General features: G+C 42.3%; 1 protein-coding gene across 1 annotated transcript in view; it reads left to right on the top strand.

Moving 5' to 3' along the window:
- ANOS1 (anosmin 1) overlaps nucleotides 1-16,024 on the top strand; it is a 101,043-nt gene that overhangs the window by 62,467 nt on the left and 22,552 nt on the right. Inside the window, exons 5-6 of the mRNA XM_081197046.1 lie at nucleotides 3,215-3,399; nucleotides 5,128-5,257. Coding sequence (XP_081053172.1) covers nucleotides 3,215-3,399; nucleotides 5,128-5,257 — 315 coding nt within the window. The remainder of the gene's footprint in view (nucleotides 1-3,214; nucleotides 3,400-5,127; nucleotides 5,258-16,024) is intronic.

The following is a 16,024-nucleotide window of genomic DNA, read 5'->3' as shown; positions in this document are numbered from 1 at the left end:
AAGGCCAGTGGCATAAGTGTGGCATCACCGGCTGGAGCGGGGCAAACCCTGCCCACAAGCCGGTTGGGGAAGAGTTCCAGGGCCGAGCACAACATGGACCTTCTGTTAGGAGGCTCCAACTTGCCAGCATAGCTGGTAAAGATATTCCTAGCTGCTGAGATCACCCGAGCCTCTAGTGACCGAGATTGAGGAGCACCCCACCAAAATATGAACCTGCTCCTTCAGGGGGAGTATGACCTCTTCCAAAGCAGGCATTTGACCATTTATCCAGGCTTGAGAGCCGCCCATTCACAGGACCATCTTTGGGGAGTTATAGTAATGAATGCTGGCAATCACATTTTGATTATAAGTTTTTTCTGATGTATCTGGATATTGATACGCACTGGGTGTGAAGGCTAACTTTCACCATACTTCAGATATTCACTGTAACTTACAAAGGCATTACAATTCTTGCTAATATGTGCTGTGGGTAAAAGGAGATTTATTTATTTGTTGTTGGAGAACCTGACTTAACAACTCTTAATGCATCAAATCTATATTTGTTCTTATAATTTACTAAGGAGCACTGGTGTGTTGAACTTGATTTGTGTCCCATGTGCTGCTACTCAAGCTGCCACACAGGTTTGTAGGATCTAAATTTAGAATCTAAGCTAGTAAGCCTTTGATGTTCTTTTGAATGCTGCCTACTGTGGAAGTTCAGCCCAACCTGTCACTATTTAATGCTAAGTCTACATGGTGGACAACAGCGTTTCTACAACGGCAGCTCTGCATGTAAAAAAATAATAAAAAAATGGCAGGGGGAAGAGAAGAAATAAAACCTGTCTGGTATTAACCCAGTAAAAGGCCAAGAGGTACACATATTTCTAAAAGCCAAGAAATCTGGAGTTCAGAGGACTAATTTGTGCTTCAACGATGGATACAAATCTTTTTATCTAATAAAAAGCACATTTCTAAATGACTGCAAATGTACATCTGGACTTGAAATTGATTATTCTGGTTGTATTGGAATATTCCAAAATGCACTTGTGCTATGTTCTGCTTGCACTCATGAGAACCATCTGAACACAATTACAGCCACCAGGGGGGCTAAGTTAGTTCCAATCAAGTGAATCCAACGAACCCTAATGTAAAACAGATGGAAGGTTTCTCAGCATTCAGATTGGAGGGTTATTATACATAATAATTAAGCATGGATTTTCAAATGCATAAAGCTGAAATATCATTCTTAGCAATATTAGTTACAGTGTATGAAGACTGGTGGCTATCTAGTGATATCCAGAAATAAATGCATGACCTTTTGATGATATGCTTTATTCCTGGTAATTTTAGGACGCTCTCTCTCTCTCTCTTTCTCGTGTGTGTGTAATACATTGGAACACTTGGAGAAAGGGTCTGTTTTTCGATCTCTAGGAAAGGTGGTTTGTTTATCCATAGAAGTGTAGAAGTTGAAACAATAAACCTCAGATTTTGCCAAAGTCATAAACTAAGCTGGGAATTTATGTAAATCTCAAACAGTCCTCTAAATCTGCACTCACTTCAAAAAAATGGGAGAGGAGGGGAGAGAGAAATTCCAGCTTGACCTCTCTGGAAGCAGAACTGCCTATTATGATAAATGTGGAGCAGCTGCTAAAACCAGTACAGTGGTACCTCGGGTTAAGAACTTAATTCGTTCTGGAGGTCCGTTCTTAACCTGAAACTGTTCTTAACCTGAGGAACCACTTTAGCTAATGGGGCCTCCTGCTGCCGCCATGCTCCCACCGCATGATTTCTGTTCTCATCCTGAAGCAAAGTTCTTAACCCGAGGTACTATTTCTGGGGTAGTGGAGTCTGTAACCTGAAGCGTCCATAACCTGAGGTACCACTGTAACTGTTAAGGTATTCTCATTTTTTTGCAAGATGTAAGTACACTTACCTGTGAACTTACAGCACAGTGTGCCCTTCCTCACAAATGGCAGCCAATCATGTGGAAAGTGGGCAGGGAACCATATTACGTGTGGGATAAGGGTGTGCAAAGAATGATGATGAGAATTTTATGACAAACATAGAGCAGTCAGTGAAAACAGTAATCTTGTTTCAATTATAGTTTTCACTGATTTGGCTTCTTTGTTTGCTGTACTGAATGCGCAGTCCATTTTAGAACTCCATACTCTGAAGTCAAGGCTGAGCCTTTGGTTTTCTCTAAAGATGATGTATCATTTAACAATATTACATAGAAATTTGTTAAGACTTGTGGGGCTCTCAATATGTGAGTTCTGCCACCGTCCCCCATTTAACCTGTATATTAGCTCATCACACAGATGTTGGCTTTATTCCACCCCACTGCCTTGAAAACCCTTCTACAGGTACCATATTCTGAAGATAATTCCCAATGTGAAACAGTATGTAATAGCTAGCAGCTGCTTTCCTAGTATAGTGATGCCTTTTGCAACCAACGTGGTCACAGAAATGGCTGCTTGCTGCTATAAATGGCTGCATCTGCAAAGAGCTTGGTTCAGTCTTGACTTTCTTTGCAGAAAGGATCACCTGGAGGAATTAAATAGCTGGTTTCATTTTGGAAACTCACCAGTACTACTAATCAAACAAATGTAATGGAATAAGGGTCACCAATGGGAACATTTTGATTTTTCAACAAGTTCTGGGGGTGCCACCCCTGTTTGGTCACTACTTTTCCCTCCCCTGGCTCAGCCCCACCACCCCAAGACACAGGAAGAGAAACTGTGTGTGCACAGTTCACTGCTTCCCAAGCCATCTGGGTAAAAGTCGGATTCAGTAGAATTAATCTGAGCCTTGAAATCACAGAGTGCTACAAGAGGAAGTGGGAAAGAAAAAGCATTTCTCTTAAAGCTTCCTCCTTAAGCTCTACATACTTCTTGGGGGGGGGGGGAGAGGCAGGGACAGGGGACAGGTAACCACCTTGGCCACCTCATGACCATGTGAAGTGGCTCAGAGGCTTTGTGGGCACTAATGGAAGCTTTTGAAGATGTCATTGCAACCACAGGCACTGTTTGCAACTCTTGGGATGGCTTGTGGTTGAATAGTGTGACTCATCAATATGCTTCTGTTCTGATTCAGTCACTGGAGAAGAACAGTAAGGTAAAGTGCATGATAATGAGGATAGATCTCTTTGGGCTGTAAATTTAGTGGTACTAAATATATAGTTGATCTACAAATTTACTTACACACAGCTTCTTTGCATGCATCACTTATGTTTCAGGTGTCCCTTTGAAACCCAGAAAAGAATTAAAATTCAGCGAACTTCAATCTGGACAGCTGGAAGTGAAGTGGTCTTCAAAATTCAATATCTCTATTGAGCCTGTGCTTTATGTGGTGCAAAGGAGATGGAACTATGGGATTCATCCCAGCGAAGATGATGCTACCAGTTGGCAAACTGTAGCTCAGGTTAGTCCTTTCTACATAAATCTGCATTATTTTCAGGCCATTCATTCTGAGTATCAGGCAGTGAAATAGTTTTGGCTGGTCTTGGTGGCCAGCTATGAATTTGTTGTCCCAGAGACTCACTTCCTCCAAAGTGCAGCCTTTAATCTAGACTTTTGCTGCACCAAGAAGTGAAGCAAGGTCCATAAAAATTGCTGCTCCTCTTTCCAGGGTTAAGCGTAGATGACTGATTCTGCCAATTTAAAAAGAAGCCCCTGGTCCCCTTAAGCTCAGAGTAAGACAGGAGTCAGTGGTTTCTTGACTCTGTGCTTTCTGGGGACTCAGAAGACTCACCAGGTGCAGGGGCAAGCCATGGAACTCCTGACTTCAGCTCCAAGGTGGGGAAACATTGGCTTGCTCTGTGCCTGTTAGGTGTCAAATATCAGACACAGAGGGAAGCCTGCAGCTGGAGACAGGAGCTGGAGGCTTGATATGTCTGACAAGCACAGAGCCAATAAAAATTCCAGACTTCTGCTGAGCTTTTGGGCTTTGAGGGGTGGAGATCATCTCCAGTTCTGTTTCACGGCTCCGGGGTTGAGAGAGAGCTTCTCTTACTTGCCAAAAACAAGTATAGCAAAAATCTTGATCCCTGGTATTCATTCATAGATGCATTGTTCAATGTTGTGTTGCTTGGGCTTGCATACAGAGGCATATCTTTGTTAATCTGTTGCATCAAATACTGGGATAGGTTCCATTTTACAGTTGATGGACTGAAGGTAGTGTAGAGAAAAAACTTTTTTCATCCACTATATAGGGAAACTCTAAAAGAAGCTAAGTTAAATTCCCATCTATGGCAAATAAATGTTCTTGGTGTTGCGTCAGGTTGCCATCCGTCCAGAATTTCCTGGACACAGCTGGTATTTAGCCCTTATAAACAGCGTCCGGGCAGAAATCGCTTACATATCTGGGAAAATCTGGCCATATGGCAGCCCATGTTGGTAGCATAGATTTTGGCGACTTTCATTAAAAATAGCTCAAAAACTCAATTTTTTAAAAAAGATTTCACAAAAAAAGCTCAACTGATTTTTTGTCTGGATTTTCACTTTTTGAAAGATGGCAACCCAAGTGTTGCATTACCAAAGGAACACATTCCATGAAGGAGTGAAATACAGCTAGTCATACAAAATGGTGCGGTATGAAATTACTAATGAAGATCCAACCTACATCTGTGGTTCACAAGTTCATATGGTGGTAGTTCACTTGCTCTACATGCAGACTGTCCCAGATTCAGTCTGTAGAAACTTTAGTTAAATTAAGGCCCTGATTCAACTAAATCATTGCACTAATGGGAGCCAGAGCAGCAAGTCCTTCCAGCACAATAGGGCTCCCTCCCTCTTTCCTGCTATGCCTCTCCAAATTGGCACTGCAAGGTCAGGAGAACCTTCAGAACAGCACATGTGTGTGGGGTGGGGTGGAGGAGAATGGAAATTGGTCCATGTGGCAAGTATGTGCTGACAGTGATCTCCTTAGTGCTACTTTGAATTCCACCCTTTATCAGGTAGCACAGGAAAGACTCAATAAACAAAGAGTTGCTTGACATAAGGCCATTTTCTGTGCACCTAAGGATATGAAGAAGGAGAAAAAGATGACCCAAGGCTTCCGCCTTCCTGAATAAACAAAGTATAAGTGATTACAGGATTCACTCACTCAGAGTAAACTAACTCTCTGTGTTAACCTGGTTTCCTACTGCAGACTACAGAGGAGAGAATACAACTGTCCGACATCAGGCCAAGCAGGTGGTACCAATTCCGAGTGGCTGCCATTAACGTGCATGGAACTAGAGGCTTCACAGCTCCTAGCAAACACTTCCGCTCTTCAAAAGGTTGGTGTCAACATTGAGCATATCACATCTGTCTTTACCTGGAATGCAACCCAACCCTCTACGTTTCTGTGGTTGCAACTTCCCAACAGGTGATTCTTCGTGCATTGAATCATTGCCTTTATGAATGGCTTCAAGGTAGTTTATCACTTTCTTTTTGAAGGTGCCATTGATCCTTCAAGCAATGCTGTAACAAATAGGCCTCCCATTTCAATTTCTTTGAACATTATCATTAGTAATAACAACTGAGATTTCTTTATGTATTTGTGCAACATCAAATGTAAAAATAATCTGAGACTGTTTATCTGCTGGCACGGTCAGCGTCTAATACAGTTTGGCTTATTTTTGAGCTTTACTAGTGATTCTGACTTCTTGCCATTTTAAGAAAACAGTTTTTGAACATTTAGAATTTTATTTCTGTCTCTTATTTGTTTCAGTTTGTGCTGTTACTAGGACACAGCATTTCTATCTCATTGTATGTTGTATTTATTTTCCAATCACGTTTCATGACATGATTTTACACATAAACAATTGCTCTGGAAAAAAAAAAAATAAGACATACTTTCTTTAGTGTGTGTAAATTCTGGCTTTCTTTTCTTTTAAATTAGGAACATTTAATAATCCACTAAGCTTTAAAAATACTAGAGTTACTGGATTAGTCTAGTCCTTTACAAGAGCCACCCAGCTTCCTCTAGTTCATAAGCAAGATATAAAAGGAAAAGTCCCAATGTCTCTCTGCAAATAATACCTTAATGCTTATAAATATATGTGTGTGTGTGTGTGTATATATATATATACACACATATATATATCCAAAAATACACTAAAAAGACCTGTTTCATTTAAGGTGTACTGCTACAAATGTTCTGATAGGGTAATAGTGCTATTATGTGAAACCCTTATTATATTCAATTTAGTGTTACACTGAACTCAAACTGTTGTGTGACTGTGCTGGTGGTCCAACAAGATGTTTTCTGAGTCTATGGCCAATCCACTCAACACATTTAAAGTGTTTTTAATACAAACATGATTAAAACCCTGCAAACAACAAGCAATAATTATTGGACAAAGTTGTGATTACTTCCTCAGTTATAGTATCTTAGAGTGGCTCCATTCTTACAATTTATAGTTATTAGCTGCTATTAATTTTTAACTTCTCAAAGGAACCAAATTTTCATAGAATCATAGAGTTGGAATAGACCACAAGGGCCATCGAGTCCAACCCCCTGCCAAGCAGGAAACACCATCAGAGCACTCCTGACATATGGTTGTCAAGCCTCTGCTTAAAGATCTCCAAAGAGACTCCACCACACCCCTTGGCAGCAAATTCCACTGTCGAACAGCTCTTACTGTTAGGAAGTTCTTCCTAATGTTTAGGTGGAATCTTCTTTCTTGTAGTTTGGATCCATTGCTCCGTGTCCGCTTCTCTGGAGCAGCAGAAAACAACCTTTCTCCCTCCTCTATATGACATCCTTTTATATATTTGAACATGGCTATCATATCACCCCTTAACCTCCTCTTCTCCAGGCTAAACATGCCCAGCTCCCTTAGTTGTTCCTCATAAGGCATCGTTTCCAGGCCTTTGACCATTTTGGTTGCCCTCCTCTGGACACGTTCCAGTTTGTCAGTGTCCTTCCTGAACTGTGGTGCCCAGAACTGGACACAGTACTCCAGGTGAGGTCTAACCAGAGCAGAATACAGTGGCACTATTACTTCCCTTGATCTAGATGCTATACTCCTATTGATGCAGCCCAGAATTGCATTGGCTTTTTTAGCTGCCGCGTCACACTGTTGGCTCATGTCAAGTTTGTGGTCAACCAAGACTTCTAGATCCTTTTCACATGTACTGCTCTCAAGCCAGGTGTCACCCATCTTGTATTTGTGCCTCTCATTTTTTTTTGCCCAAGTGCAATACTTTACATTTCTCCCTGTTAAAGTTCATCTTGTTTGTTTTGGCCCAGTTCTCTAATCTGTCAAGGTCGTTTTGAAGTGTGATCCTGTCCTCTGGGGTGTTAGCCACCCCTCCCAGTTTGGTGTCATCTGCAAATTTGATCAGGATGCCCTTGAGTCCATCATCCAAGTCGTTGATAAAGATGTTGAATAAGACCGGGCCCAAGACAGAACCCTGTGGCACCCCACTAGTTACTCTTCTCCAGGATGAAGAGGAACCATTGATGAGCACCCTTTGGGTTCGGTCAGCCAGCCAGTTACAAATCCATTGAGTGGTAGCATAGTCAAGACAGCATTTTACCAGCTTCTTTAATGGGGCACCTTGTTGAATGCCTTGCCAAAATTAAGGTAGGCTACATCCACTGCGTTCCCTTCATCTACTAGGCTTGTAATTCTGTCAAAAAACGAGATCAGGTTAGTCTGACATGACTTATTTTTCAGAAATCCATGCTGACTATTGGTGATCACAGCATTCCTTTCTAGGTGCTCACAGACTGTTTGCTTAATGATCTGCTCCACAATCTTCCCTGGTATTGATGTCAGACTGACTGGGCGGTAATTATTTGGGTCCTCTCTTTTCCCCTTTTTGAAAATAGGGACAACATTTGCCCTCCTCCAGTCTGCCGGGACTTCGCCTGTTCTCCAGGAATTCTCAAAGATGACTGCCAGTGGTTCTGAGATCACACCTGCCAGTTCTTTTAATACTCTTGGATGCAGTTCATCTGGCCCTGGAGACTTGAATACATCTAAACTAGCCAAGTATTCTTGTACTATCTTCTTAGTTATTCTGGGCTGTGTTTCCTCTGCTGAATCATTTGCTCCAAATTCTTCAGGTCGGGCATTTCTTTATCGGAGAAGACTGAGGCAAAGAAGGCATTGAGGAGTTCAGCCCTTTCTGTGTCCCCTGTTTGCATTTCATCATCTTCTCCTCTGAGTGAACCCACTGTTTATTTGTTCTTCCTTTTGCTAGGGACATACCCATAAAAGCCTTTTTTGTTGCTTTTAACCTCTCTAGCAAGCCTGAGTTCATTTTGTGCTTTAGCTTTTCTGACTTTGTGTCTACACGTGCTGGCTTTTTGTTTGAATTCCTCTTTGGTGGTTTCCCCCCTTTTCCATTTTTTGTACACATCCTTTTTTAATCTTAACTCAGTTAAAAGTTCTTTAGATAGCCACCCTGGCTTCTTTAGGCACCTTCCATGTTTCCGTCTCATTGGTATTGCCTGAAGTTGTGCTTTTACTATCTCCCTCTTAACAAACTCCCAGCCATCATGAACTCCCTTTCCTTTTAGTATTACTGTCCATGGGATCTCACCCAGCACTTCCCTAAGTTTTATGAAGTCGGCTTTCTTAAAGTCAAGAAATTGAGTCCTAGTATGCTTGGCTGCTCCTTTCCGCTGTTTAGTAAACTTCAGAAGAGCATGATCACTCACACCTAATGATCCTTCCACTTCTACCCCACTAACCAGGTCATCAACATTGGTTAGGACCAGGTCTAAAATTTTTATACGCTGTGAAATAATGATGACCTTTAGGGTGCATTTGTATGCGCCATTGTGTGTGTGTGCATTTTATATATATAAAATGCCAGCCAGCCAAGGTACCACAAAAGTTTTTAATTTGGTTAACATGTGTATTAAAAAAACACCATTGGTGTCAATACTATTTGAAGGCTGACATTTTATAATCTATTTCCTCTTTCCCAACTGCAAAATGATTTTTTTTTTTGAAAACCTGAAAGCATAATCCTGCTGTCCCATAGTAGATTTATTTTCATGTAGTGAATATCACATTCTGAAAAGCATGTGAGAACCTATCAATAGACACTAGGAAGTGTTAATAGGTTTCTCATTCCTTTGGTGTTGGCAGGCTCTGTTGTTGCAGAATGGGATGCAATACAAATGAACAGATTCCCTTCATGCTGCCTCAACCAGGATAAAATTTAGGCGAAGTTTAGTGGGAGTAATAAAGGCTTGCACTGTCAGCAAAAATTGATGTTACCGTGTTCCTTTAATGATTCCCACACCGTCTTGTTTGCTTTTTAAAATGGCCTCAGACAGATTAAACAGTCTCTTAAAAAAAAACACCCTATAAAAAACTTGTTAAAACAAATGAATTTATTTGGCCATATACCTTAACGAGAACATACCAGTATATGCTGAAGTATCAGCATGGAATAGAATCCCAAATCAACAATGCTTGCATAATTACTAGGATGTGCAATCTGACACAAAGATGAAAGATCCCATTCATATTTCATTTGGATTTAATAAATATGAGTGCTTTGTTTGAAGAGAACACCTTCACACATATAGTGATATTTGAAAAGGTTTCCTTGGAAAATGGATCAGTAAACAATCGGGGGCCCTCCCCAAGAGGTTCACAAAATACATACTGGTGCCAAGAGAGTGTCCTGGTGTCCTCCATTGTCTTCAAACACAGGAGTTATTAATTCCCAAACAGGGCTTAAATACCTCTTAGTCAACTGGAGATGAAAAGCAATCTAAATTCTACAACTGCAACAAACAATTGCTTTTTACATGTTCATCTCATTCACAGGTACATTAACTGTGACGTATTTTATCAGCCGTGACCCCCGCTAATTGATTTATGGCCCTCAATTAGCTCTTCCTTGCCCGGCACGCTTCTTCTGCCGCATGCTCTGCTCCGAGCTCTCCGTCACGGCCAAGCAGAGTTTTGCACAGCGGTGAAAACTGTCACGTTGCTTGAATTCAGACAAACTCACACTGAGTCCAGGTTTGTCTATATACAGCATTTATTCCAACATTTCTCAGGATTTTCCAGGGCTATTAGCAGCCATTCCAAGCCCACGTCTTTTCCCCACAAAGTTCGAAGTGGGACTGGACAAACTTTGCCCAAGCTCTGCCCGAGCTTCTAAAAATGACGTCAGAATGGTGTAGCATCATGGGAAAAGCTTAACTCGTTAGGTTCCAGCTTCCACACCCCCCCTTGCTGCACCTTCTGACAAGACCCTTTTGAGTTCAACACCTTCCCCTTTGCCTTGTGCTCTTTTCCAGCATCTTTCCCAGGCACCCGTTGAACCCCTTCAACACTCCCAGAATCACACTGTGTGAACCAGGCCCATGCGCTTGTCGCCTGGTACCTGTCCGGCGGAATTCCCTTCGTTGAGCGACTGGACCTTCTGGGCACAAACTCAGATGTTACCTCTGACTCACTGCCACCAGGACCTGTGTCCTCATCCTCACGGGATTCCCCCTCTGACTTAAAACGTTTTCGGACCTTCTCCATTACACTTACCGGAGAACTGGGCTCGCTTTTGGGTGTTCTCTTAACCTGTGGAGAAACTACAGATACCTCCTCCTGTTCCTGACTTTGGTCAGTTACCTGATCGTCATCATCAGACTCAGTTTCTTCTTCCTCCCCCTCAGAATCTTCCTGTTCTGAATCAGAGAGACATTCTGAAAGAACATCACGCTTGGTAGCAGGTTTTGACTTTTCATCCTGCTCATAGAACTCAGCGTGTTTGCTGATCAGTAACTTACTCTGATCACCTGATGGAAATGCAAATCTCCACGCATTTGCTGTTGGCTCATACCCACAGAAGATCATTTTCCGGAACTTGGATCCATCTGGCCCCTGCAACGCTGCAGGTACTGACACAGATGCATGCGATCCAAACCTGCGCAAAAAATGAATCTGGGGTTTCCTGCCATGCAACAGCCCAAACGGTGTGTCCCCTACCATGGAATTGTAGGTGCGGTTCCAGGTGAAGCTCACATACTTGATTGCCTCCAACCAAAACCTTGGAGGTAACCCAGAATCTTTCAGCAACACCTGAGCAGTTTTAACCAGAGCCTGACTCATCTGCTCTGCCTTCCCCCCCTGATTGGGTGCAGTCACTGTGTGACGTATTCCTTTCTTGCGAAAGTACTTCTGCAAAGCAGAACCTGTAAACTCAGCTCCCCTGTCACTTGTGACAGCTTGCACTTTGGTGGAAAACTTTTGTTCCACCTCCTCAATCCAACGTTTGATCAGCTGTGCTGCATCATCCTTGGATTTGAGACCATGTGTCCAGGAATTCTGGGTAAAATTATCCTGCATTGAGAGCAGATATCTTGACCCTCCCAGACTTGGTTCCTTCACAGGACCCCACAAATCTACATGAATTTGTTCAAAAGGCCTAGTGGTTATCCTCTCAATCTTTGGATAACTGCATCCTTTTATCTTTGCCAGCTTGCAAGTTTCACAACTTACATCATGTCCACATTCTGAAATCTTACACCCTTTAGAAACTTCCGGCAGTACCTGTAGTTCTTCTACTGAACTATGAGCCGTCCTAGCATGCCAAATATGTGCACATTGCACTTGAGCGGGAATCTCAGTACACAGGGCTTGTGCTTTCTCAACCTTCCCCTCACCCTCCAGAGACGTTTTAAGAATGAAAAGATCATTCTGCCCCTTTTTAACCTTGGCAAGCATCCTCCCTCCTTTGGAGATTGTGCACACATCATCCTGAAAAGAAAACGTAAATCCCTTTTTCAGTAAATAAGGCACAGATAACAGACAGTGGTGCATCCCAGGAACGGTACAACACTCCAGCGTTTCCTGCAAAACACGAAAATGCAGATTTACAACGTTAGTCAGATTTCCTTTCTGTCCATTTGCAAACAGTACAGATTTCCCGGCAGGTATTGCCGTGCACTTCCACCTCTCAACAGCAGGTGTCTCTGGAATCAAATTGCGGTTAGCAGCAGAGTCAATAACAAAGCGAAACTGGGAATTTTCCACACAGCCGTCTTCGAACAAAGCCATGCTCGCTGCTATCTGATACGTCTCCTCACGTTGTTTTCCACGTCCTCCTCTTGCGTTCCCAGGCTGGCCTTGTCTCCCAGGCTGGTTCCCATGGAAACCCTGCTGATTTCCATGGTAGGTGTCCTTGAAGGCTTCCTGCCCAGCTGCTCTCGCTTTCTGTGGGCAGTCTCTTTTCAAATGCCCGTGAGAACCACACACGTAACACCGACGAGCTGCAAAAGCCTGAACAAAGCTCTCATCTTGCTTCGCCCCCCCCTTTCTCCCGGTGGAGCTTGCTGCGCCAGACTTGCTCTCCCTGAGCCGTCTCTCCTGTTCGTCAGCCAAGCGTCCTGTGACGTAGGCCAAAGTCAGATCTTGCGGATTCATAGATTCCAAAGTTAGACATAAATTGTCATAACTTTTGTCCAGAGAGCTTAGCATAATATAAACCTTCAATTCATCAGTAAAGTTCACCTGCAACAGCCGCAGTTCATTAAACACAGAGAGCATCTCTGTAACATGTTGTCTTATGTCCCCACCTGGACGTAGCTTCATTTCAAACAACCGCCTGGTGGTATGGATTTTAGCACCAGCCGTGGTCCTGTGGTGCACTCTTTCAAGAGCAGCATAAGCTTCATGCGCAGTTTCCAAACCCTCCACATGGGGCAACTGTGAACCCTCCAAACTGAGCACTATAGCTCCCAGGGCTTTCTGATTTTTCCTCCGCGAAGCATGCGCATCTGCAATTACTGCTGCTGCAGCTCCGGCGGCTGGCTGAGGCAGTGGAGGCCCTAGGACCGCGTCCCACAGACCCTTGGCTACCAGCCAGGCCTTCAGCTTTCTGCTCCATTCTCCCCAATTTTGGCCGTTTAATTTTTCGAAGGGTACGGAGAATGATTCATGGCCGTCCGCCATCTCTTTCCGTTCTCCCAAAGGGGCCCCAAGCTGTACTTACAAACGCACCAGCTCCTCCGGCTCCTCAGCTCCGTGGAGAAACGATACCTCAGCTGTTCTCTGCAACCTGGCTCCACAGCAACGCAGGCACTTCTCTGCGTCTTGCAGCTGCCGCTTGCTTGTTTGCCGACACAGCAGATCAAAGCCTCTGCTCGACACCGCAGAGTTTTTACAGCTCCCGCGACAGTTTTACAAGCGGTAATTTATGGGTCCATAACCTGTGACGTATTTTATCAGCCGTGACCCCCGCTAATTGATTTATGGCCCTCAATTAGCTCTTCCTTGCCCGGCACGCTTCTTCTGCCGCATGCTCTGCTCCGAGCTCTCCGTCACGGCCAAGCAGAGTTTTGCACAGCGGTGAAAACTGTCACGTTGCTTGAATTCAGACAAACTCACACTGAGTCCAGGTTTGTCTATATACAGCATTTATTCCAACATTTCTCAGGATTTTCCAGGGCTATTAGCAGCCATTCCAAGCCCACGTCTTTTCCCCACAAAGTTCGAAGTGGGACTGGACAAACTTTGCCCAAGCTCCGCCCGAGCTTCTAAAAATGACGTCAGAATGGTGTAGCATCATGGGAAAAGCTTAACTCGTTAGGTTCCAGCTTCCACATTAACTTAGCCAGTTTTGTAATACAGCTTTTAGATCTACAAGAGTTATATTTAGTAAGATTGACAGAGATAAACTTGTGTGTTCTATCATAAGTTGCTTTCAACATAGGCTTTATATACTGATACCAACTTGAGTCAGGCCAGAACTTGTTTTTCTAGTTTAATGACAGCTTGGAACTCATCAAATAAGGGAAATAAACAGGGTTGTGTTTTAGTTTACATTTTGTTTAATCTTTACTAAATGATACAGCTGCTCTTAATGACAGTTGACGGGCACAGGCTATCAGTATTGTGTGTGAGCAACATAGCACTTCATTCTCATGAATACAGGTGTATGTAGGCTACCAGTGTGTGTTGGTATATATTGCATGTATATTGTACTTTGAGAAGTAGTAGTAGCAGCTGTGTTTTTGCAAACCCATCTCCTTTGCAGAATTATATATTGCTCTAATATGAGCTTAATTTTCAGAAATTGCAAGTTCAAGTGCTCCAGCAGTTGAAAGTCACAAGCCCTATCAAAATTTCAGGATTTATATATATATATTTTCTAAATTAAGACACAAAGAGGTATAACATGTAGGAAGGGCTGTTCATTGGTTTGCTTCATTAAGGTTAACCTAATCTTTCATAAAAATGTTATTGACAGCTTTTTCATTGTCACTGAAATACTTGACGTTTTTCTTCATAGGTGAAGGTAAACTTGGCAAATTTAAACAAAATGAATCTTAGCAGTTTGTTTCCTATACAATATGGTTAAGAGGTTCAGAAATTCATTACAATACTTTTTATGCAATGCTAGTATGCTTTTTGTTGTTGTTGCTAAATTTGTATTTTATGGTCTTGTGTGCAATTTAGATAGAGTTAAGCATGCTTGACTCCCATTGCAGTCATTGGGGTTCAAGCTCTTAACTGTGTACTTAAGCACCATTGACTGAAACCTAATGGAATCTAAGCATTCTTAAATTTCTGGATAACACTGCATTGCTCTTATCTCAAGAGCCATAGGTGCAGCAGAAGGCAGTGAACACTCTACTGTACTTGAGGTTAACAGTATCCAGTTGACATTGATATAGTTGCATGTATTTCTTCTTGAATGAAATATGTTGTCCCTCACATTTTGGATGCAATCTGTTTTGGGTTATATCTGAATCTGTACAGGAGTTTTGGATCAGGACATTTATGTCTATATACTCAAGTAGCAACCACCTCTTCATTCTGTTTCAATTGATGCAAGAGGGAAGACATATCTTCTCACAGCTGACACAATAAGCTCCTAGAAGATTTACTTTACATCTACCTGTCTCAGATTTTTATTTACTTATGCCACATTTCTTTCAAAGTGGCATACATGGTGTGTCTTCCCCTCACCCCATTCACATCTAGTGAATTGCCTTTAGTCACTGCTTTTGAGAACAGCTTTCAGCTACCTGGAAATAAATCTGGGAATACAGCACTTGTTGAAGAATGATGAGAAACATAATGGATAGAATGAAGAGGAAGATGTGTGTGCTTTAATGCTAGTTGAGACAGCACAATTTTTGTACATGGTTTTTGGGACTTGAGTACCGACTTGAGTAAAAAGCTGGTGGGGATGTCGAAAAAGCAACCCCATCCCAGAAATCAGGCCTGAGTTTTGCCATTTGGCAAGATGACTTTTATAATAAGAAAAGGACACGCGCCACTGAGAGTTGAGTACATACCTGCAGATTAGTTGTAAGATTGAATGTGACCTTAAATCTGTTTAGTGTTCTCTGCACTATGTTGAATGCCTGTACAATGCCATGGTAGTGGAACCAAAATTATGTCCTATCAACGATCAGATAGGTATTCTTGTCCAAAGGTTGGAAACAGATTTTCTTCCCTAAGGTGAATGGTGTTAGCATTTCCTACAAAATCAGGAGTAAGTGAAGCGGGCAATATTGTTTTCACAGGACATAAGTGCCCATGCTGTATTGTGATTTCATGCATACACATACACAGAGTGTTTGTAAAAGCAGAAGAGACTCCCACTGGTAGCAATAAAATTCTCTCTGCTGTTCCTTTGGGGCCAATGACTTTTTTTTATATTGTTGCACAGCTGGTTTGTATGTGCCAATTCCAGTGGGCAAAGCATATCCCTTTGTATATGCCATGAAGCTGTTTAATAATTGGAAACTTGTCTGTGGTTCAGGTTCAATGGTCCTTTAAAGAGTTACATTTTTTTTAAAAGAGAGAGCCGTGGGTGATCCCACCTTAAATTAGAAGAGAAAAGCACTCTCATCTAAAGTGTAAAAGGATTTTGAATTTATAGCTAAACCTGCAGTTACATACACAGTTGAAAATGAGTTTTCCAGATTCTTATGTACTTTCCCCCTATGGCACACATTGTGGAATGAATTCATTTATTCTCTTTCTTTTCTCTCACCATTTAAGTATGCTCACCAGTTAAATATGCAACACTAATGTTCATCCAGATGTGATACATTTTCAATGGTAATTTTAGTG

The sequence above is a fragment of the Podarcis bocagei genome (genome assembly GCF_964188305.1).
Source record: "Podarcis bocagei genome assembly, chromosome: 6".
NCBI classification, from domain to species: Eukaryota; Metazoa; Chordata; class Lepidosauria; order Squamata; family Lacertidae; genus Podarcis; species Podarcis bocagei.
The sequence above is the reverse complement of the archived record's forward strand: the minus strand, read 5'-3'. Positions and strand labels throughout refer to the sequence as shown.